General features: G+C 31.9%; 2 protein-coding genes across 2 annotated transcripts; one reads left to right on the forward strand and one right to left on the reverse strand.

Moving 5' to 3' along the window:
* Nucleotides 1-2,434: 2,434 nt before the first annotated feature.
* Nucleotides 2,435-13,365, forward strand: LOC131666529 (probable enoyl-CoA hydratase, mitochondrial). The gene is made up of 5 exons (XM_058939286.1): nt 2,435-2,561; nt 6,957-7,294; nt 10,241-10,565; nt 11,378-11,445; nt 12,978-13,365. Exons 1-5 carry the CDS (start codon nt 2,474-2,476, stop codon nt 13,041-13,043), a joined length of 885 nt encoding a protein of 294 aa, XP_058795269.1. The 5' UTR covers nt 2,435-2,473; the 3' UTR covers nt 13,044-13,365.
* Nucleotides 13,366-19,544: 6,179 nt separating this feature from the next.
* Nucleotides 19,545-23,061, reverse strand: LOC131666642 (protein Daple-like). Its single transcript, XM_058939477.1, has 6 exons — nt 22,999-23,061; nt 22,801-22,892; nt 22,401-22,710; nt 21,386-21,686; nt 20,960-21,304; nt 19,545-20,812 (listed from the first exon to the last, which is right to left on the reverse strand). The coding sequence occupies exons 1-6, from the start codon at nt 23,059-23,061 to the stop codon at nt 19,545-19,547; spliced, it is 2,379 nt and encodes a 792-aa protein (XP_058795460.1).
* Between the last annotated feature and the right edge of the window lie 880 nt (nt 23,062-23,941).

Here is a 23,941-nt window from a genome sequence, read left to right on the forward strand (position 1 = left end):
GCTCGAAGAAACTTCCAGCGAGTCATATTTATAGCTTATGAAATCGAATCTGAGTTTACAATCTTGATATCGAACTGCAATCCACTTTGCTTTATCGATATGGATATTTGCTATTTATTGTTAACAGATCATTCCCCCTCAAATCACTTTGGTGATATAAACTATTTTAAGTGATGGGGATAAGTGAGATTAAAATCTATTTGTACTTATATACTTTTTATTTAAAGTTTTGAAAATATAATTGCATTTGCCCGCTGGCAATATTTTATCCTTATGTGCACTTATTACTATTAAGGTCACTCGCATGTGTGCATATTACAATAAGATATAGAATATTTGACTCCTTGGTTTGGCTTCGAGTACGTACAATAAATGAGTATTTTCAATTGCACCTCATTGGGCCAAGTCGATTAATTAATAATTTTTGAAAATTGACTGTAGTTAACAATAATATTACAGGATATACTGACGTATATCAGCAGCTGTCTTTTGTTAAATTTTTAATGCAACGTAGAAGTGATTATATTGAAATGAAAGGTATTCTCAGAAAATGATAATCAAATACGTATAGCAGAGCTAAGACCTGCAAATACGGTATTTAAGTAAGCCAACTAGAAAGTTAATTCGTGTTATAGAACTACAAAACTAAATCAACTTTCGTACCAGGAGGAAAATGTTACCAACAAGTAGTTTTTAAGTATCATTCATAAATGAATGATTAAGAATTGTTTTTTCATTCGCGAACATGGCCGAGCAAAGAATAAGTTAATTGACAGCGATCGGTGCTGAATTATTTTCATGGTGGCGGGGTGAATAAGGCGTTGATGGTTATCTTTTCTACGAACGATCCGAGTTACGTTCGCGAATTTGCGTATTTATTTTAATTTAAAAATGTTGCATGTTTCGGATAAACAGTAAATTTTAGATGTTGATTATACCGCAAAACGATTAATACCTTTTTTTGTTTTTTAAAATATCTGTGTAATTGTAATATAAATTATCTACAGTAAATTATTAGGCTGACATAGAAATTGCAATCAAAGTACCAATTGTTTATTGAAGAGTCGCAAAGAAATTATTATTCTTAATTTGATTGAAAAGCATTTCGTTAATATTGCAATCATTTGTCTTGGCGTAAACGCTGAATCACCAAATATTACAAATTCTAATTTTTTAGCACATTTGTTCGTTTTCGTCAAATTGGATAGAAATTATCTTAATCCAAGAACAAATCCGTGAAAGAAAGTCAACAATTGATAACGGATTAATACCTTTGAAGGTAAGACACATTTTACTCGCGAAAGCATTCAATATTATTGATAACAAGTATGCGTGTTATTGTAAACATGTACATGGGAAGGAATCGCTACTGAAAATGAATAGACGAAATATACATAACGGTGGTTATGATTCCTATTATGTCAACGTGCTGCGAAGGCGTGTTGTACAATCTCTAAAAATGGTTGAATTTTTTGACGTAAGTGAATTTCGCAGTAGTAGATAAGATTAATTGTACGAAGATTTTTATTGAATTTTTAAATTACTTGGCTTTCATTTGACAGTGTTTGACTTACTTGTCCTGCAAGTTTCAAAATATTTAATTAGATAATGTAAAATTATTTAAATAAATTTAGCGAGAAACACAAATGATTTTTATCGAGAATGGACTCGAGGACTTTCTAATCGTCAAAAATTGCTCAATTTAACAACAAGGCTTTTTAACAATCTCCCTAATTATCTCCCCTAGAGGTACTATACTTGAGCTAGGCCGCGATTGAACTCGTGACAAATAAAGAATATTTGGTTTTTTTATTTTAACGGAGTGGGGCGAAAATGTCAAGTCACTTTGTTCATAAATTGGAAAGACGCACTGATGCACTTAGTCTAGATAAGAACAGCTCTGTTTTCAGGTACACCTTTCGCTAGGTAGCTATCACATTTGTCGAGCTTTAGAATACCTGAAGAAATAGGGCCGCACGTAGATAAATCCGAAATGGTAACTAGTACATATTTTCGCACGGCTTAGATTAAAATTGGACTTTTTGTGATTAACCGTTAAGATGAATGCGCCTCTAATGTAAGCGGTAGCATTCGGCGTATCAGTTTTATGACAACGTATCGCGGTAAACCCATGTATTTAAATTTAAACGTTGAATATGACGTCACCCATAATAAATACATTGTCCTCAATTTTAAACACTTCTAAACATTTAAATTCAGCGACAATGTATTTCTTATGGGTGACGTCACAATTACACACTTAAAACGTTGAAATTTAAACACATAGGATTTTAAGGTTTTGCCGTGGTAGAAACTTTCGGTATTTGCCTTTTTTTAAATCTGCGCGCCGGCGAGTGCGCACTGTGCAGCTGGTTCTTGACGATCAGCGCCTCGAAGACCGGTCGCACTGGCGTTCTCGCGTGCTTTTGATAAGCGACTCTCTTGGAAGCCGGACGTGCGTGTCGAAAGAAACATGGTGAACTCGGGTATCAGCCGGCTTTTCGTTGGACGTGTGTCCAGCCTCGTCAAAAATGCTATCCGCGCACCTAAATTTTACTCCAGTGAGTTCATTCATTTTTTCTTTCTCAGACTTTTAATTGTTTGCATTGAGATATAACGTTTCGTGTGATTTTTATTCTTGATGTGATGTCGTCGTACGTTTGCAATTCATCATAAACTCTCTTCATACCATCTTTTGTAAACATCGTTGGGTAGCAACAAGAAGCATTAAATAGCTGTACTATCATTTTCTTTTGAATATTGATAGGCAAGTTTATAGATTAGCATGGAAACCATTGGAAATTTATCTAATTTATAATTACGGTATCTATCGTCTAATTTTAACTTGATCGATTGATATTGTTGCACACAAAACTAGTTCCAAATATAAATCCGATTTTAGCATAACCGGTTTGACGACTCCAATATGTTTTACAACTGCGAACAACTTTTTTTGATTATTTAATACCTCGAGTAATTATTTTACAATCATAGTAAATGAAATTTCATTATGAATTGCTCTCAAAGTGAAAAATAATGAGTACGTTTTGTAACAGACACTTGTTGCTGTGTCAAGTACTTACTACACGCTAATCTATCTATCTATTATTATAAATATCTTTCAATATACAAAGTACTCGAAAACTTCGAGAATTATTAATTCTTAATTTTCGAAGTTTTTTTTAGCTTTCATTAATTAAAATTAGCTTTAATCAAATGGTCGATTCATGCTTCAACGAAGTATTTAAAAGTTCCATGACGTCTGTCCGAGATAAAGAAGAAACGAGAGTTATCGGCTCATTGAATCAATCGCTCCGTGTGGAAAGTTGCGTAATAAAGCTATAACGCCGGCACTTGTTGCACGGAATCAACAGAATATTAATTTCGTGGTTTTCGTCTAACAAACACTCGGCTAAAGATTGCGAGAGACAATTCTACGATGATGCTTTCTAAATATTTTATAGGAATGATTTCTATATAATATACATATCGTTGTATTAGAATAATTACTGGAAAGAAATTATTTTGACTTTTGTAATGTCTTATTTGTTATAAAAATGTTGTAGAAAAGAATTAACTCATTTTATTCGCATTGATTTTAATCGATAACTATGATTTATTGAACTTTAATATATATTTTTTTCAAACTACCATGACGAAAAAAATATTATTGTTTTTTTTTAAATATATGTAACCATCAATTACATAATCCATCAAAATTTTAAATAAATACATGAAAATGTATGTAGCATAAAAAACTTCACAAAATTCCTTATTATTCACCCTAGTAATCCTAGAATATTAAAACATTGTACTATATATGAATTTCCGGATTTTTGTATTTGGATGAAGACAAATAAGTTCAGTCATTTTGGTACAACAAAATAATCAGATCTATATTTTGCCCGAATCTATATTTTGCCAGAATATATTTTGCCCGAGATCGTTTTATTTTGTTTTCTTTAGGTAAGAAGGCATACATAATGGAAAAATAGCCTTGAATGATAAAGGTGTCGGAACATTGTTTATTGATAATTTAAAGATGAAAAATTACTTATTTATTTATTTCTGTGTTTTGTTTTCTAATTATCGTATCAAAATAAGCCTATCGGTATTAGATTTATGAGAAATTTTATAAAAACATAAATATATAAAAAAATTAATTAAATATTTTTTTAATAATAGTATCTCGCATTATTTGCAAGAATGTCAGGTGTATTTTGTACAAACATCAATTCTACATAGCATAATTCCACGTGAATTTTTAAATTTTACTGAAACATGTTTTTTTAATCGAACGGATAACATAAATTAGTATTAATGAGAAACGAAAATACCTTTGAACGTGTAAACTTTATATGGAAAATACGTTTGGAAAATAGTGCCCAAATTCTATTTAAAATATATTTCCATGAAAAAATTATTAGTTGTCAAAATTACATTTCAGATGGTCGTTAGTTTGTTATTAACGAACGATGAAATGTACGATTATATCCTGTAAAATATTTTATGCCAATTAATCTTTTAATTTTTTTTAGAAAGATATAATATCAGATAATACTATAGTTTTTAAGAAAATAGTATTTTATTTCCTGCGTTCAGTGTAACACAGTATGTTAAATAAACAAAATTTTTAATATCTTCTTATTTGTACAAAACAAATTCATTTTTAGTGAGTTTTATTATTGTTTTAAAAATCAGTAAAGTATTCTACAGCAAATAATGTAGAACTAGTTTGATTTTCCATAAGTTAATTGCTTACAACTCAATGTGCTGCGAAGCTTTAAACTTGGTGATATATGGCCGATATCTCACAAACTTCAGATTTTATTATAAAAAAATATTTTTTTTTAATATTTTGAGCACATGTCTGAAATTTTTTGTATACGTTCTTTTAGCGGTTAGAATATAAAATTCAGCGTGCTGAAACATTTTAAAGCAATGCACTATACGTCATTAACAATTTTTATACGTTTTTGAATTTTTTCGTTATTTTCAACTTATTTTCGAAGAATAAGTTAGTAAATCATATGAAATAACAAATAAAAAAATCAGTGTAGTCAAATTACAAAAAAATATTTATTGCACGTGAAGGTTGTGCGACGAAATCCGCCACCAAATTGTGCACTTTGTAGACATCGAAAATCAAAAATTGTTTTAATCTAATTCTGAACAAACTTTTTCAATAAACTAAATATCATCATTCTAATAAACTGAGTGTAAATGATTAATTTTAAAAATAAAGAAATATTTAAATATTTTTTAAATAAAAAATTTACCTAAAACTGTGCACCGATTTTTTTAGTGAATTTCGTTATATAAGATTCATCTTGCATAATATTTTTTATGATAATACATTTTACATTTCGATACAAAATATAATTTATTAAATATAACAATTTTTCACACGTCATAATGTATTATAAAAAATTCACAATGATTTCAAGAATAATAAAAAATATATAACAATAACAATTAAACATGACAAACTCGAATTCTAATTTCTTTTAGTATATTTACGTACAGGACAAGTTCTTGTATTAACATGTCTCAATTTTTACACTAATTTCTCGCTGCTGTTTAACCTTATTATTTTGTTTCCTAAGACTTTTCTGCTTTTGGTTTTTATTTTTTGGTTTTCTTTGATTTTTTGCTTATGCCTTGTGAGCAATCTTTTGTACAGTCTTTGTAACTTTTTGGTTTTTTACAGACTTTTGAAGAAGTTTCTGCTTATTTGCAGAATTTCGAGCTACCTTTTACATTTTATTATTTATTTTTGCAATATTTACTTTTTTGGTTTTACTATTATATTCAACAGATCAGCTGCTTGGTTGCAATGTAAAGTAGCTATAGGGAAGATTATACAAACTATCCAATACACAAGAAGAACAGGATAAATAAGGAAAATTTAAAGACTTTTTCTTGGTTTTTGATCAAATCAATTGAAAAATTGTTATCGTATTTAGGTACGGTTTTAAATTATCATTTACTAAGCTTAAAAATTATTGATATCTTCTTTCAAAATAAAAAATATTTGTACTTTTAATTTTTTCAATTTTACTAAAGTGACAATTTATCTAGTAGGTGTTATATCTTGTTCATTTGCAACAGCTCAATCGTCATGACTCAGAGTAGTATAATTCCATCTAATTCATGACTTTCACAAGAGTATTGAAACAAATAAAAATTAGTCTTATTTTTATACTGAGTCGTTTATATTTTTGTCTATGTATTTTTATCCTCAAAATGTGGTGTTGGCGTTGGCTAAAATATAAAAAATTTGACGTGCACGGTGGATGCTTATCTAATCTCTGAATCTAAATCGATTATTCTAGCGCTAATCTTTTCAGAAGGCACAGAGAATTTTCAATTATAGATTCCACTCAAACCTATAAAGATCCTATTGATTCAAGTTCTGAGTTTTAAACTAAGTATCAATTCTATCCAACTTGTTTTGCAACAAGAGGAGCGAGCGATACGGAATTGAGAAAACTGATTTAAAGAAAGGTTACTAATAGGAAATTCTGTGTTTTATAAATTAAATTTGAACTTACTTTTATTAAAATTGAAATTTGTCTTCACAATTTAAAACAAAAACCGAAACTTGAAAATTTGAGCCTTGCACGCTCACAACTTAAAAAGAATTAAATAAACTGAGTCCCAAAAATAGTCCTTGCCACTGAGAGAGAGAAGGTCTGGGGAGCGTGATAGTTCTGACTGTGGATGGCGTAGTAGTGGCCAACAGTTTGCGCATTATTTAACACAATCCCTCGGGATGCGCTTTAGTCGTAAAATATGTACAAATAAAGTTCAGTATTAATATTAGTTATCCGACGTTACAATAAATTATAAAAAAAAATGTATCAATCTTTTATAATTTTCTATAGTAGCGATTAAACCCTTAAAATCAATTTGACGATCAAATTAAAGACTAACATAACAATTTGATTTCGCAGCGGCAACGTCACCAGTGTCCTATGAGTTGATTAAAGTAGAAAAGACCGGCGAGAAGCAAAACGTTGGCATCATCACATTAAACCGACCAAAAGCCTTGAACGCGTTGTGCGCTCAATTGATGATCGAAGTGAACGATGCAATCGAAAAGTTTGATAGCGATGAAAGCGTCGGTGCTATTGTTATCACTGGCCAGGGTAAAGCTTTTGCAGCTGGTGCTGATATCAAGGAGATGGCTGACAACACTTATGCACAGAATATAAAGAAGAGCTTTCTCGAACATTGGAATGGCGTTGCTAAGGCTCGGAAACCTACCATTGCTGCTGTTAATGGATATGCTGTAAGATTGTTTATTTTTTTTAGTTTTAGAATTGTTTATTATTGTTTGAAGAAATAAGAAGTTCCTTATTTTCTTTTGGTACTTCATTTGACCTGAAAAAGAGAAACTTATATTGTAAAAACGAGGAGTTCATCTTACAATAAAATTGTTTCTTATGACAGGGATGTTTCCATGGCCGATGAATGCCCAACGGAACATCAAAGTATTTTAATGTATTTTGGCCGCTTGAGTCAGAAAATCGAGGTGTTTTGCCGTTGGAAGCGACGGTAATTCTCTATTAATAATTTTAACGTTTAAAACTGTCAGTTATTGCCTAACAAGTAACCACTAAACATGAATTTTTAAGGACGGTCTTTTGAAAATTGCTTTTCTTTAGATTTTCGTCAAACTTTGAAAATAAATTTTTCTATTTTTATTATTTATACAATGGAAATAATTTTATCATACAGACAACGGTATTTAAAATCGAGATTACAGTCAATTTTCTTTAGATTTTTATGAAAAAATAATATATTATTCTAGTGATTATAAAGAAAGAGTACGGTGCTTTTTCAAAAGTCACAGCTATCGAGATTTTTCTTCTGGCTATAATAGTATATCAATACAATGGTGGAATCTACGCAAAATTTTATAACATTTTATAATTTTATTGATTTTTTTACTATTTCCATGCAGTTTTATCATATTTTAATATGTATCATCTTCGAAAGTTTTTAAATGTAAACATTGTTGCTAACCCAACATTTTTATGAAATATCCATTTAAGTTTAATATAAGAAAATTTTTTAAACAATACGAAAATATTTAAAAAGATTCAGTTGCTTCATATCGCTTCTGTATTTATCTTCTTGATACAATTATTAATAAAATTCGCAAGAACTTTCCAATATTTAATTTCCTTTAATAAATATCAATATTTTCGAAAGATGTTAGAAACATAGCAGTAATATGTTATAGTTTTTGCTTTGGAAAATATTTTATTAATTGTCTTACGACGGTTTCTTAAAATATTGTTGTAATGTGTTTTTAAATAGTTCTGTTATTATTTGCAACGATAGTTTTTAGAAGATTAATAATTTTCTTTGACAATTAGATATTTAATTAAAATTTTAACAAAATAATTAATGTTATTTAATAATGCTTTTCTAATGCTGTGATTTTTTTTCTGAAGCTTAAATATTAAATGTTGCCTTCTTTCAAAGAAAAAAAAATAGTATTTATTTTAGTTTTTAATATTTGGAGTTTTTTTTAATTTATCATGATGAGTATTGGATTAAAAGAAGTAAATTACTTTTAAAGTAATTAAAATTTATTCTAAAAATAAATTTTAAAATGAATTAAAGTAAATGATTAATTTTAGAAGTCTTAAGAATCGCCCTCTACTGCCTAAAATATTGGTATCGACGCCTAGCGTCCTCACGACTATACAGTCCACGACCACCCGTTCGCATTTCGCAACGGTCTCTAACTAACCATCTTCTCTTCTTACGCTTATGTACCATGGAGACTATCTTGAGACCATAAACAGAATAGTCAGCACAATATATAAGCAGTGACGAACCGAATCGTGGGACCATCCTCCCACCCTGTTCTACGTAATTAACAGCACCACCTTACTAGTGAACCGTAAACAAATTACTGATGAGTTAAAATATACTGATTAAATTACGATTTTATATATTTGACAATATATGATTATCTAATGTACATAAATATGCAATAAATTACATACTCTTAATCTTAAAAAATACATTCGCATAGTATTCACATAGTATTTACAATGAACGTTATAATTAGAATTTAGATTGAATAAAATTTATATTAGAATTTAGATTGAATATAGATCAGTTGATTTTTATACCTAGCCTTTCGCATAGATGCGCGCCAAATTAAAGTCACACATTCGGTTAAAAAACGTGTTAAATTGAATTAAAATATGTATAAAATGTAGAATATGGACAAATAAGCATACCTTAAATAATCAAAAAGGGGTCATTAAAATTAATAGATTTAACTAATTCATTTAATGATAAGTTTTCCTGTAAAAAGAAAAACGTAATATGTGTTATTTATATTTTATTATTAGATTTCTTTCATAGAAGTTTAATTGAAAAGTGATTTTCAGTAATTAGAACAACTCATTCTCAAATCTTTAGAGAAATAAGAATTTACCAGGAACAGCAGCAAACATAGTTACGTAGTTAAAGGCCAGAGTGACGAAAATTGGAAGCCTCGGCGTGTACACTCCCTGAAAAATGTAATCCCCATGAGGGCATCTTGAAGCATGTACTCTGTTACAAGCATCTTCATTATAGCAATCCTCATTGTAGAATTTTCGTGTCATTCAAGAATCCCTTTCGTCTCTCATCTCTTCGGCCTTTTTCGACTGATTAATATAATATTGTCTTAAATCAATAGATAAAGGAAGTTTTAGGGAATAAATAAGTTCTTTCATTCCCAAAAAGTGATCAGTATCTTGAGAATAATCAATATTACACGTTCGAAATAAACGTTAAATTTGAATTTTGAAATATGCACTTTATGACAAGATTTCCAAAGATATTTTGTACTTAAAATTGTCTATATTTATTAAAAACGTTGTCTCAAGCAAATAACCTCAATTACAATAATTGTTTAAACAATTGTTTTATTAACAAAACCTATCCACTTCTCACAAAAAATTAGCTAGTATTATTGGATTTAACAGATCAAAATACATAAGATTAACTGATTTTTACTTTTTGTTTCTGATGCATACAGGTTCATACTCACACCTTGGACTATGACATTATAGTCGTGAAAACCACTTTTATTTTTTATCTCCAAAAAGAGAGGCAATGTCTCAGTTTCAAGTTTTTCTTTTCCGAGCGCGCGTAAAATTTTCTTTGTTTCAGCGAAACGAAAATAAAAAGTCAATTGCACAAAAAAACTTTCATGATATTCCAGCTGGGTGGAGGTTGCGAATTGGCAATGATGTGTGACATCATCTATGCGGGTGAAAAAGCCAAGTTTGGCCAGCCGGAGATTGCAATCGGCACAATTCCTGGTGCAGGTGGCACTCAACGTCTAACACGTGCCGTCGGCAAGAGCAAAGCTATGGAAATTGTGTTGACTGGTCAACAATTCAGCGCTCAGGATGCTGAAAAGAGTGGACTCGTCAGCAAAGTCCTACCCGATGACCAACTCGTTAGTGAAGCTGTGAAGCTAGGTGAAAAGATTGCTGCTCACTCGCAGGTCGCGGTTGCTATGGCCAAGGACTCTGTCAACAAGGGTGAGAGATAATTATCAACATTTATTTCAATAATGTTGCTTTTTTTGCGTTTTGTAACAAACACACAAACTTACGATTATTTATTTATAAACAATTAAGCTTCCAAAAATAATATCGCTTAACAAAAAAATACGGTTAACTATCCATGGTGTAAAATATAAATTTATATACTATTTCATAAAAGAATTTAAGAAAAGAAAGACCTGTAGAAAAAATCGTACAAGTCAATCAAAACAAAAAATTATGAATTAAGTCATTGCAAACGACAGTTTGAACGTCTTTCTATAAACAATAAAAAATTATGATAAGTGACAAACATTTTTTCCCTAGGGTATAATAATACAAAAAAGTTTATCCGAATCACTCTACCATAAATAACTATTGTAACATCTTCTTTTTCACATTTGTTTTTCTTTCGTATAATCAATTATAACAGCGATGAAAAACGAATTTGATTATTTTGAATAACGGAGTATTTTATGGTAAATTTCACGGAACACAATTTCGGCTCTATGAATTTTAATCGAAGTACTGATATTTTTCGAGGAAATGTCGAAAAAAAGGTCTATTTTTGCATTTTTCACTGTAAACGGTTATTATGCAAAACAAACAACAAAGGAAAAACCACGATCGATATACCATTCTTTTCGTTATGATATTTTTGAGTGATTGTAACAATAAAATTGTTTTCCACAAGTATAGGTGCGTCTCTAACATTTTCAGACTCATTCGATCGGTCACAACGCTTAAATCTTTAATTTGTTGTTTTTTGACTTGGATAATCTCATTCGTCTGGATGCTTCTGTTTTCAGCTTACGAAACCACTTTGCAGCAGGGACTGGACTATGAAAAGAGGCTATTCTGGGGCACTTTTGCGCTCGTGAGTTTTCATGTTTCTTATCGCTGTCATTATCGTATTTTTAGTTGCATATTACAGATTTTTATTCATTTTAAAAATGCAAATGCGATATGCTACTCACTATTGAACTTTTCACAAGATTTCACAGTGATGGTTATTACTTTTTACTGAATAATTATTATACCTCATATTAGTCCAGCCACTTTGGTACGAAAAAATAATTGCATTTATATTTCGCCATAGTATATTACACGTTATTTATTATTGTTTTCAATAGAAAAAATACCAAGAAACGCATTGGAACAAGAAATTTTTAGATAAAATTCAAACTTTTTGATTTATAAATCAATGTTTGTAACAGAAAGTTGATAAAATCGTTATCAACAGATACATTGGTTTTGAATAATTATAATCATGAAGTAAATGTTATTTTGAGCATTTAAAAAAAAATTCATCTCGATTGGTCCAATAGGCACCAAGATATTTGCTTTAAATAAAAGCGAGTTTTATTTAATTGACAATAACTTTTGAAAAAATTAACACATTAGCTTAAGATTTGGCAGAGAAGTTTAACTTGATATATCTAACAAATGTATATCAAGTATGATTAAAATCGATAATGTTAAGGTAGAGACTTGATCGAAATAATTTAGAATATGTGTTGGTGCACTTTCACGCTCCTCACTTATCATATGATTGACAATTGAACAGTGTTCAGCAATACATTTACTTTCACTACAGATCTTTTCGAAAACTACATCTTTATTCAGAACAGTAGTACGTATACTTAGAAATGCATTTCTGAACAAAGATATATTGCTCAAAAGGATTTGAAGTAGTTCTAAGAACTGCTCAATTTATTACAGTTATAATTTCGAATGGCTCATACACTACCTCGCGATATGCACGCCCGCATATTTAACGATGTGCAGTGGCTTTTAAAATTATTATATCTTGGCTATTTATGCATGAATCCTGACAAAAAATGTATAGCAGTCGCGGAACGGCTGGCAAGAAGGAAGCTGAAAATTAATCGTTTTATAATTTATGAAGTCGCGATGAAACGTAAATGAAAATTAACAATTATCTGAAAACGAATCTAAGCCGTTTTTATTAATGACACCGGCCCAGAGAGATCTATACTTTCGATAAAATCCATGAATGACTAATGTGCATGTATTTTGATGCACGTATTTTTCGGGCGAAATATAAATCCATATATAAGATGGACTGGACTATATCATTTGAACGCTGCTAAATTATCCTACATAATAATTATTCAATGAATTGTAATTATTCAAATACTTTTATACTTCTTGTATATTGAAAAGATGTAATAATTTTAATGAATTTTTGAGCCACTAGCTCTTTGCGTTGACAAGGAAAATATACTTCAGATTATTTTTTTTATAATATGTGCATAATTTTTTACAATAGTTTTTAACTTTCTTAAGAATTGCAAATAATTGAAGTATTTAAAATGACTATGAATATTTAAGCAAAAGATATCAACGTATTTTCCTGTACTAACAATTATTTCGTGTGGATTGCAGGCCGATCAAAAGGAAGGTATGAAGGCTTTCGTGGAGAAGCGCGCTCCTAAGTTTACCAACGAGTAGATCCAAGGCCTGGGATGTGATATCCAATATGCATTTTGTATTTTTTTTATTCATTTTTTTGTGAAATATTTGTTTCGCCTTTTGTAACAATTTCTACAGACTCAGAAAAATGCTATTGCATAAAATACCCATGTTCCAAATTCTTTTTCATTGCTATTTTTCTAAAATCTTGGAATAATCATTCAATCGCTATTATGTACAGAAAGTAACGTCTGCTGTAAATAATGCTTGAAAATAATTGATATTTTGAAAAGATTTTGAAAAAGAAAGAATTGAAAATTATAAATAAAAAGCTAGATGTTTTTTCCCGTAGAATAGATTGACTTTTTGGGACCTAGGTGCATTTTTATAAACAATTGCAAACGCTAAATTAATGAACACAGGTAGTTTTTCCCTATATTATGGTAATTACTCCTTAATGGGTTCGTATCTACCTGTAAAAACAGGACTCGTCTACTTGGACGCACACAATAAAGAGATTAAAGCAGCGACGTCTGCCCCACCCACTTTCACCAATTTTCGAAATTGATGACTAGACGGTCCATCTCTCTCCGCGAGAGCGCGCGTAGTGGGAGAGACTAGCGTGGACGCACCAAAGCCACATTGTGGCCACACAAAGACAAGGCTGGAGGGGCATGCGCCAGAACGATTGGCGGTGGACGGCACCACATGGAGAGTATCCTACGGCGAAACTAGCGGCAGAAGGGGCACGATCCAATGTGCGAAACGCAGTGAACGCCTGCACGGATTTCGCGACCTGCTGCTTAATGAAATGTCTGCGACTATATAATGTGAAGACTGCTACTGCTGCGATTACTGTGTGACTCTTTCGTACGGCATAGCGATTTTATTTTGTCTGCACAAAATTATAATCTGAAAATTGCCAAAATTCGTAACTCTGCTCGATAAAAGTTTTTGTTAATTTTCGAAAATAAAAAATTTCATAAGATTTCAAGAGTACATGTATCGGTTCATAGGCTTTGATACTCATTAGGAATTGCTAGAAAAAATTCTAGAAGCTATTCAGGGAATCTGCGTGGCGACCGATGATTTTTGGCATTTTTAGCAATATTTTCGTTAATAATATTTTTTTAAATCCATGGCGACCTATAATTTTGAATATGATAATCGCTTCAGAATTATAGATTCTAAGAAGGTTCAAACATCAGAAGAAAAACAACTTACACGTAAATAGTATAGCTAGAATATTGGAAACGACTACTAAAACGAATCAACATATAAGTACAAAGCAAAGAAATTTCAATAGAAAAATACAAGTTATAAAAGAATTTAAGAAAAATAATCCTGACAACATGTTCACTAATGCTCATGAAGGCAAGAATACACAGAAAGAATTAATGCTTTATTAGAAGACAAAATTACTTATATCAAAGTGAAATCTAACCCATTGAAAAAACTACAAGTTAAAAATATTTTTAAAGAGCGGAATAATAATAATTTTCTACGTAGATAATTTCATAATAATGAACTCATACAAATGGATACCTCAATAGCTACATGCTACGGATTACGAAAAATACACAAACTAAATATACCATTACGTCCTATTATTTCCTCAATCAACAGTCCTAGACATAAATTAACCAAAATCATATACAATTCCTTAAAATCAGTTATCAAGAAACCAGATTTTATACTTCCAACAATTACCAATTTAAAGAAAAATTAAAAAATATTAACATTCCAGATAATCATGTTCTAATATCTTTAAATATAAGTTCATTATTTACTAACATTGTGTGACTTAGTGTTGAAAGGATTAAATAAGCACTTTACGGATATTAATCAATGTAATATACCCTTGAATAAAATTAGACGTGCGGTAAAATTTCTATTTAATAATAACTATTTTGTTTTGAACAATACTTATAATAAACAAACTTTTGGAAGTCCAATGGGTTCACCAATTTTTCCTTTATTACAAGATATTGTCATGGAGAATTTAGACAGGAACTGCTTAAATATACTATCAAGACAATTTCAGTGTATTTCATTATTTTATTTTAGATACGTAGACTATACAATAATGAGCATTCCAGAAGATAAAATTAACTTGGTTGTACAAACGTTTAACTCTTATCCTAGATTACAATTCACGTTTGAAATTGAAACTAATAATTTTATTGCATTCCATTTTTGAATTTAAAATTAATTAAAACAATAATAAATTAGAATTCGACTGGTTTCAAAAAACAACTCAAACAGGCAGAGTTTTAAATTTTCACTCTAATCATACGATTCAACAAAAAGTCAACATTCTTGAAAAGAATGTTTTTTTTAAACCCTTTTAAATGATGTATATTATAATTATGCTAAAATATTTTTCTTGTGCACAGCATTGAGACAGAAAAGTGCAATAAAAATCTTCTGATTTGAAATGAAATATTATTTTCATGACTGTTGAGTTTCATGAAACCTATATTGTATTACGACTGGTTCTTAATATTTTTTACATGAGTCAGATTTTTTGTCGATTGAGAACGTAATCATATGCATGCAATGATATTTGATTTATAATAAAAAGAATAGCTCTAAGTATATTTGATCTTTTTTATTTTTTCAAAGTGAAAAATGAAATATTTAAAAAATTAGGATACATAATATTATGACTGAAAAAAAATGTTTTCATATGATTATGAAAAATTTTTTGCGTATTTACTTTACAAAATAGAGCATTTTCATTCCTGTAATCTTTTTGCTACGATTCGAATTTTCCAAGATCAAGAACAATGAATATAGACGATGAGACTTTGTTTCTGAAGGAAACAGTCATATAATCGCTGAATTTAAATCAAAAATATTTTTGAACAAGTGCTCTGCATAGTGCAAGAAAAGAGCTACAAGATGGTTTTTTGTAATTTTTTCAACAATTTTTTTTCTTGAAATGGCGAACTGTTATATACGACAAAAATTTCGTAATTTTTGTTTTGATTTTTGCCTCGCTATACAAAAAAAATATTTTAGTATAATTTTAATATACACAATTTAAAAGGGCTTGAAAAGATCTTTCAAATGAACTACCGCAAAGCTTTATAGGATTCGTTTTCAGCCAAGATATGAAGCTTCAAAATTACAATCGTTTTGTTCTCGGGTGGGAAAAAATTATTGGACGGGAGTGTATATAAAAACTGTTGATTTTTATTAAAATTGAAGTATCCTTAAATGTAATTGAATCCGTGTTTTGTTCATGCACTTTACTACTTTTTATTGTAACGTGCATTCGGTATTTTCAGTATGTTGAAATAGTGGGTTTCTGTTATGACACGAAAGTCTTGATGAAAACATTCTATAGCTTTGTTTGGTTTCTACACTTTCTGTGCATTCACTATTGCAATATCTTTGGCCAAAAACTCAATTTCTTTACTTACTGTAGTTATAGCGGCTCATGTTATTTAGATTAGTTACTATTTAGTTATTTTTCTTCATAATTTCCAATGTCGATTCGGCCAGATTCGTTTCGTGCAGATATAAATTCTACACGATTAAATTCTACACAAATTTTTCATTTTATTTATTTAACGTAATGCTTTTTTAATTGAACAGAATAAATTAAATAGTGTGTCTCAGAAATAGATTATTCAAGAAATTATTGAACATGTAGGCTTTCTACAGATAGTTCCATTATAAATTAATTTATCCAAAGTATTCTACATAAAATATATTTGTGCAGGAATAAATAAATGTTTTTAAATTTTATTCAAGATTGTCAATTATTGAAGAATAATCAAATATATGATTATATTATGTAAAATATCTCACATCAATTAATCGTCTGTTAATGTTTCTATAGAATGATATAATGTTAGATAACATTTAATTTGATAAAAAATAGTAGTTTATTTTTCAAAAGAAAAACTTTATGTTAAATAAATAAAATTTATAAATTCGTGTAAATTCAAAACAATGAATCGGTTTAGAATCGGTATCTGTACGAAACGAACCCGTCCGTCAATTGATTGTGCATGGCTAATAAATAAAACAAAGTAGAATGGTTTTATAAAAACGAAATTGTTCATTCATCTAAATATTATTATAATTTTCGTCAATGACGAGATTTAATAGATTTAATAGATTATTCATGCAGTAGGTCAATGTTGTTTACCAACAGTAAAGTTCAAGTAATCCTCATGACATCATTTATCCACTCACGTGTATTTAAAATGATACCAGAAAAATATTTGATTCCAAACATAAAAAAGTCAGTCTATAAAATTCTAATATTTCGAAATGAAATTTTATTGTCATAGGTAACGCATTAGTGCTTCTTAAACATGTTACACTACAAAAGGTTTGCAAACATTTTGTAAAATTTTTAGTAAGAAGGTATTCTTTAGTCACAAGCGTCAGTTCTGAAAATGAATTAGTAAAAATTGTATTATTTCATATTTATCTGAACAAATGGTCACAAGACTTTTTATAAAAACAAGTGTATTTTCTTACATGAAAAACATTTAGACGGTTTTGACGAGTTTGATATCAATTTGTCATGTCTCTCTCTCTCTCCATTATGATCATGTAAATTTACATGCCTTGATTATTTTCTAAATGAGCAATACGAAGAAAACGCCCAGAATTGTGGAAAAACAATTCATGGCTTTTGCATCACGATAATGCCCCTGCTCACTCATCTTTGCTTGTGAGAGATTTTTTGGCCAAAAACAACACCGCAATCATGCCTCAGCCACCATATTCACCGGATTTGGCCCCATGTGACTTTTTCTTGTTCCCAAAACTAAAGAGACCTATGAAAGGACGGAGATTTGCAACGATTGAAGAGATAAAGACTGCATCGCTGGAAGAGCTCAAGGCTATACCGAAAAGTGCTTATGAGAAGTGCTTTGAGGATTGGAAAAACCGTTGGCATAAGTGTATTATATCTGAGGGGGATTACTTTGAAGGGGACAACATAAATACTGATAAATAAATAAATATTTTTTCTTAAAAATACGAAGTCACCTTACTTTTTGAACACACCTCGTATATAATACATGTACACATATTATATAATACATGTAAAATCTATAAAATTTTTATAAAAAATATATAAAATATATATAAAAAATAACAATAATAAAAATAATATAAATAATATATATAAAAAATATATAAAATATATAAATATATTATTGAATATCGTGCAATATTAACAATAAATGAGCAATACAAATTCTTTGTGTTACGACCTTTTACTATGTTACTGAAAAATTTTTCCTAGAATTTTGCACGTTTAGCTAAAAACTTTGTTTATTACAAGTAACAGCAGAAAGTATTTGTATTTATTAATTATTTTGTTTCCTTTTCAAATAGCATAAATTCTTAAAATTTGTGCTGAAAAAATATTTTTTTTTCGATAATCTTTTTGTTTTCGTGCCTAGTGGCAACACTTTCTAAAATATAAGTTTACGAGTAATATGAGAGTTTTGCCAATTGAAGTTCAATTTTCTAATTAGTTATTAAATATTAGAGATGGAATATTAAATTACAATGAACGTTATATAAATATTCTATAACATTGTTTTTTTAAATCGTATTATCCTATATTATGTAAATAAATACCCTTTTTCTTTAGAATAAGAGAATTTCCATTAAACTTGGCATTTTCCATAACAACAATCTCAAGGACAAACATTTAATAATGTTATTGTTGATCTACGCAGGGTTGTTTTTCGTAACGCAACAATAGATAATTTTTGTTTTTGAATCATAAAAATAGAACTACTTCAACTATTATAAGAATGCAAATTTCATAAATTTGTTTTAAACAATGCTTCTGGAAAAAAATGCAACTTATAGCATGAAATTCCAATACAGTAAAATTGAATATTGCGAAAGAATTGGGAACCGTATGAGTTAATTGTTATAGCAATTGATTTGATTATTTTTCTTAAAATACATTTTTTATGTCATTTTAACATTAGTATATTGTGCACGTTGGATTAGTTATGTGTATGGCAGTAAAAAATAAAAATTATAATAGTGGTAAATTCAACTATAACAGTTAATGATATCTATAAACAAAAAAAAACGAAGAACTTCACATTGAAGAAGTCTCTATCCTAGTGGAGGGAGAAGTTTGATGGAATAGAGGTTGAATATTTAAAAAGATAAACATACATTTGTAATATTTATAAAACTAATTTAAATTATGTATGTCTAGTATAAATTATGTAAAACACCTTCGAATAGCTCCAATACGTTTTTGGAAAAAAATGAAACGAATTATTACAAGCCAAAAAACTTTATTTTACAGTCACAACACTACAATTCTTATAATTCTTACAGTACAAAAGAAAAAACAATTCCTATTGTCAATTTTCTTTTCGTTCTTAAATTTAGAATATCGTAACATCAAAATTTCGTCATATTATCGTAAGTAATTTTATACTTTATTGATGTCATTTGAAACTCTACCGGCTTTATCATTTGATAAAACATCCTCATAGTCATGTATTTACGTCAAATGTATTAACGGACGTCACCTCAATCATGCCACTCCTCATCGTCATATAAGAAATCATCCGGATCAAAGTTCTCAAAAATATCTTGTGAAATGTTATCGCGCGGCGCAGCAGGATTCTCCTGTGCACGTGCCTCCGGCTCCTCGTCCAAAATCCTGTCACGTTGCAAATCGGCATTATCCGCGTTCGAGCGTCGAGCAGCCTTGGAGAAGAGTCCTGAGCTAGCTTTCTGCATTTTTGTAAATGTATTTTTCATCGCGGTAACTGCCGCGCTGCGCTTATGAACTCTACGGTTTTCCATGTCGCGCATCCTTTCCTCGAGTTTCGTTTTTATGCGAGCCAAATTGTCAAACTTCTCGTCTTTCTTCCTATATTCCTCGTGGTATTTCTGCTGCCTTACGAACGAGTTCGCTATCAATTCTTCATTTTTCTCCGATATCTGCGATAGGAACTGGTTCGTAATTTTTTTGTCAGACTCCATTTGTCTGACCGATTTCTGCAAAATTTCAACTTCGGTGAGAAGTTTGCGATTCTGCTTGGTTAAGTCGAATATCTTTAAATCTCTATCCACCATTTGCTTACGGAAATGTTTCGACATATCGTCAGCCCTCAATTTCTCTTTGCGGTATTTGTCCATCAGTACATTAAAATCGTCCTGGCGAGGAGCGACTTCCTCCGATGATTTACTCTGCTGCTTCAACTTCAAATTTGCCTCTTCTAATTTGCTCTCCAATAAGTTTTTCGCCACCAGCAGACTCTGATAATCATTCAACCTTTGCACATGTAACTTGACGGAGTGCTGCTTCAGTGGACTCTGTGCTGCACTCTCGCCCAAATCGTTGCCGCTGGTATGATCTCCGTCATATTTGTCCAATTCCACTTGCACTTCCTTTTCAATTTTCTCGTCCGTCTTGTCCTTGGACTTCAAGTCTTGTAGCAGATTTTCAGCATTTTTTAACAAATCTTTCATCTCCGTCTTTTCTCTGTTTGCCGACACCAACTGTTCTTCGAGCTGAGCAACCCTTGCATTTAAATCTGCAATGACAGATTCTCGCTTTTCCTTCTCCTCTTCCAAATGGCTAATTCGAAGCGAACTCTCGAGCACAGAGTTCTCTTCGACAGTCTCCAATTGCTTTTCAATCTCAAGTTTGAGCATGTGCGACCTCATACTCTGCGACAGTTCCTCAGAGAGACTGCTGTTGTTAGGCGGTTGGAATGACTCGTCGTCCTCGGTGTCGTAGCACTGTTGTGACGACGCGTTCATAGAGCTCGAAAGTGTAATGCGGCTTTCTGAAAGAAAACAACGTTCGCAATTAATTCTTCGTTTCGTACAACAATTTTCAGTCGATATTAGAGAGTGGGAATACCGGAAAAATTTGAACCCGAAAAAATAGTATTCGGCACTCTTTATAAAAGAAAATAGTACGTGAAAATTACCTAAATCAAGATTTTCCCCGTAAAGTATGGAGTTTTGCTGGAAATTCATTTCGTTAGCAAGTTCTAACTCGCTGCATTTTTGCTGTAACCTGCAATACTCCGCCTTCAAAATCTGCAGCTTATCGTCGGCCTCTTCTTTGTAGGATTCCATTTGGCTGGCGAGATTATCATTTTTCTCTTTTAGCAATCGAATGTTCTGCTCCGACTCTGCTAGGCGCATTTTGTAGGGTGACATTTTCTTGAGCTGTTCCTTGTAACTGGCAATCTCTTTATTGGCCTCTTCGTGTTTTTGGGTCAATTCAGACAATTCCTCCAGTGTGCCGCGATAAGACTTTAACTTGGCAACTGCAAAGCCAAAAGGGAATCGTGATTACGTGGTGAAAAGGATGTCTCAATGGGATAATTAATAAAAATGTAGCAACTTACATAATTGTACTCTATGGGCCTCGACCGCAGCCAGCTGACGTTTGCAAGATTCTAGTTCGTCAGCCAACGACGTAGCCTCAGCCTTCCACTCGTTCAGCTCCTTCTTGCAAATTCGTACATCATGGTGCGCCGAGAATGAGCGCACTTGCATAAGCAGCTCGTGCCTTTCTTGGCTCATTCTATAGACCGCCTGGATAGCTTGTTGAACCTTCTGCTTATGACTCGGAAAAGATTGCTCATCGTTTTCGGGACCCCCGATCAACATGTCTTCGTTGAGTACTATTTCGGGCACGTATAACACCTGAAAAATCGATTTTCCAAATTACGTAAACTTTATGAAATTTTCTGGTGCTATGTACACAATTTCGATGAATAATTCTGTAGGTAAAGCCTCCACATAAACTTTAATATCGTTTGAACTTTCAACGTCAAATATCGTTTTTCTGCTATTATTATAAACAAGGCTAAATTAATTTTTTCCATAATTGCGTTCATTAGACTCTACTGAATGCGGAATTCCAGTTTACTCGCGGTTAACCTGTTGCCTATTCAATATAATATATATGTAGCTTCCGCTACAACCTCGAGACGATAAAAAGACCAAATACCAAAAATCAACGGCAGAGCCCTTTTATCACAATACGTATTTCGCATAAAAGTACGCGAGCGTACAGCAATGGCCGACGAGTTAGCCGCTGGAAAACTTGATTTCGTTTGTCAGTGTAGTCTAAAAAATACCGTCGAACAGAATAAATCTATCTAAATTGACGTTTGGTGAATGCGCCAAAGTTGCCCGGCTTATTAATCAACAAACAACTCCACTATCGGACAGCTACCGTTTTTCTACGTGTATCATGCACACCAAGCCCTTCTTTTACGTACGTTTCTCAACGAAATATAATTCGAGCTCAAAAGTTAAAGCAAGACTGCCGTAAAGTCTGCGCGTGGACGAGGCATGACAATAATTTGCAATTTCTAAAGAAAGAATTACATCTGAAAAAAAGGGCATATCTACCTTGCTGATAAGCGCAGCGAGAGCCATTTGCTCGTCCTTCTCAAGCGTCGTAATCTTCTCGACGAAATATTCCTTATTTTGGCATTTCACGGAGCAGCCAAGAAGGAGCACGAGAAGTAATTCAACTTCTCGGATATTCAATCGCGGCTGCTGAGCGATAAGTTGAACCTGGGGCAAGCGTATAATCACTTCGCCGAGGTTATCCTCGTAGAAATGACGGATACGGTGCAGCACCGCGTCAAGGTTAGCGAGACGCTTGCTCGGTTCGCCGAATGACGGCGAGACGTCGGTCTTTTGGCCGTCTATGTCCCTGCGGAAATCAAATGCAATCGCGCGTGAGAAATCTCGAGCGCAACGCGCGTTCAATGGCACCGCGAGGCCAAGACACCCGTGTACTTACATCTGCAAGACGACGTCGTAGATCGACACTCCGTCGACCAGCTCTTCGTACGTCATCGCATCTTTGTCGCGCCTGTCCAAACAATTGGTAATCTGCAGATAAATCGATTAATGAACATTAAACACACTATTTTTAAAGATTTTTCCAAGCTACATGTCTTTCATGCGGCGTCGATGCATTATAACGTTTGATACTCACCCATGTGACAAGCGGGCTTTCCAAGAACTTGTCCATGTCTCTTACATCCATTACTTCGGCCATTTCGCTACGATTTGTTAAATATATCAAATGCAACTATATCGAACGTAACAACAATGCTATTAGATGCGCAAGCTACGATTTGATAAATATATCAAATGCAACTATATAGGTTGTAACAACAATGCTATCAAATGCAACTATATCGAATGTAACAATTCTATCGGGTGCGCAAACTACTACGAAATCACAAAGATTTGGCAAGAGCAATGACAACTAGTATCCTTCCAGCACGATGTCTGAACAGTGAACACTGAGTAACTGACGCTTACTTTTATACTCTCCTCTGCAAGCGTCGCTTTCCCAGGGCAGGGCAGGGCCTTGTCTTCATTAAGATTTTCTGCGCTGTTATAGGCCGATTTCGTACGAGTGCCAATTAAGCCAAGAGCGTGGTGGGGCTAGGGTGTCTAGCTGCGAGACAATTAGCACTGGCTGATCGGTTTCAGAACGTCCACTTTCTCGACTTTCAATCCGGCTCTCATTTGCAAAGGGTCCATTTGCCTGTCTAATTCAAATCTTCAAGAGCAATTTTACCTGCTTCGTACAATTTCTTAATAGCTTTCCCTTGTAGGGTAGCTTGGCCAGGCTAATCGTTTTCAAGTGCCGTACAATGCCATCATGCCATTCGAACACCATTCGTTTCCATTTGGCATTCATTCAAATGGTAAGCCGAGGTTATAAAGACTTATTTTATGATGCTGCGACACTATCTAAAATCGCACAGATTTATTTTTCGTCGTTACCCTCGAGGATATCTATAAATTTACCTCTAATTGATGCTATTATGTTGTAAACTTTCAGAAAGTGTACGTGCCATCTTGACATTTTCTCTTCCATTGAAATTGAAAATGGTCGCACGGTAGTATAAATGGCGTGCGGAGAG

The sequence above is a fragment of the Phymastichus coffea genome, unplaced genomic scaffold, assembly GCF_024137745.1.
Source record: "Phymastichus coffea isolate CEN01 unplaced genomic scaffold, Cenicafe_Pcof_1.1 PCOF00059, whole genome shotgun sequence".
Lineage (NCBI taxonomy): Eukaryota > Metazoa > Arthropoda > Insecta > Hymenoptera > Eulophidae > Phymastichus > Phymastichus coffea.

Coding starts and splice junctions, on each gene's coding strand:
- LOC131666529 (XM_058939286.1), top strand. CDS start 2,474: ATGGTGAACTCGGGTATCAGCCGGCTTTTCGTTGGACGTGTGTCCAGC. Junction 7,295..10,240: donor CTGCTGTTAATGGATATGCT/GTAAGATTGTTT, acceptor ATGATATTCCAG/CTGGGTGGAGGTTGCGAATT. Junction 11,446..12,977: donor TCTGGGGCACTTTTGCGCTC/GTGAGTTTTCAT, acceptor TGTGGATTGCAG/GCCGATCAAAAGGAAGGTAT.
- LOC131666642 (XM_058939477.1), bottom strand. CDS start 23,061: ATGGCCGAAGTAATGGATGTAAGAGACATGGACAAGTTCTTGGAAAGC. Junction 22,893..22,998: donor AAAGCCCGCTTGTCACATGG/GTGAGTATCAAA, acceptor ATTTATCTGCAG/ATTACCAATTGTTTGGACAG. Junction 21,305..21,385: donor GGCCCATAGAGTACAATTAT/GTAAGTTGCTAC, acceptor TTGGCTTTGCAG/TTGCCAAGTTAAAGTCTTAT.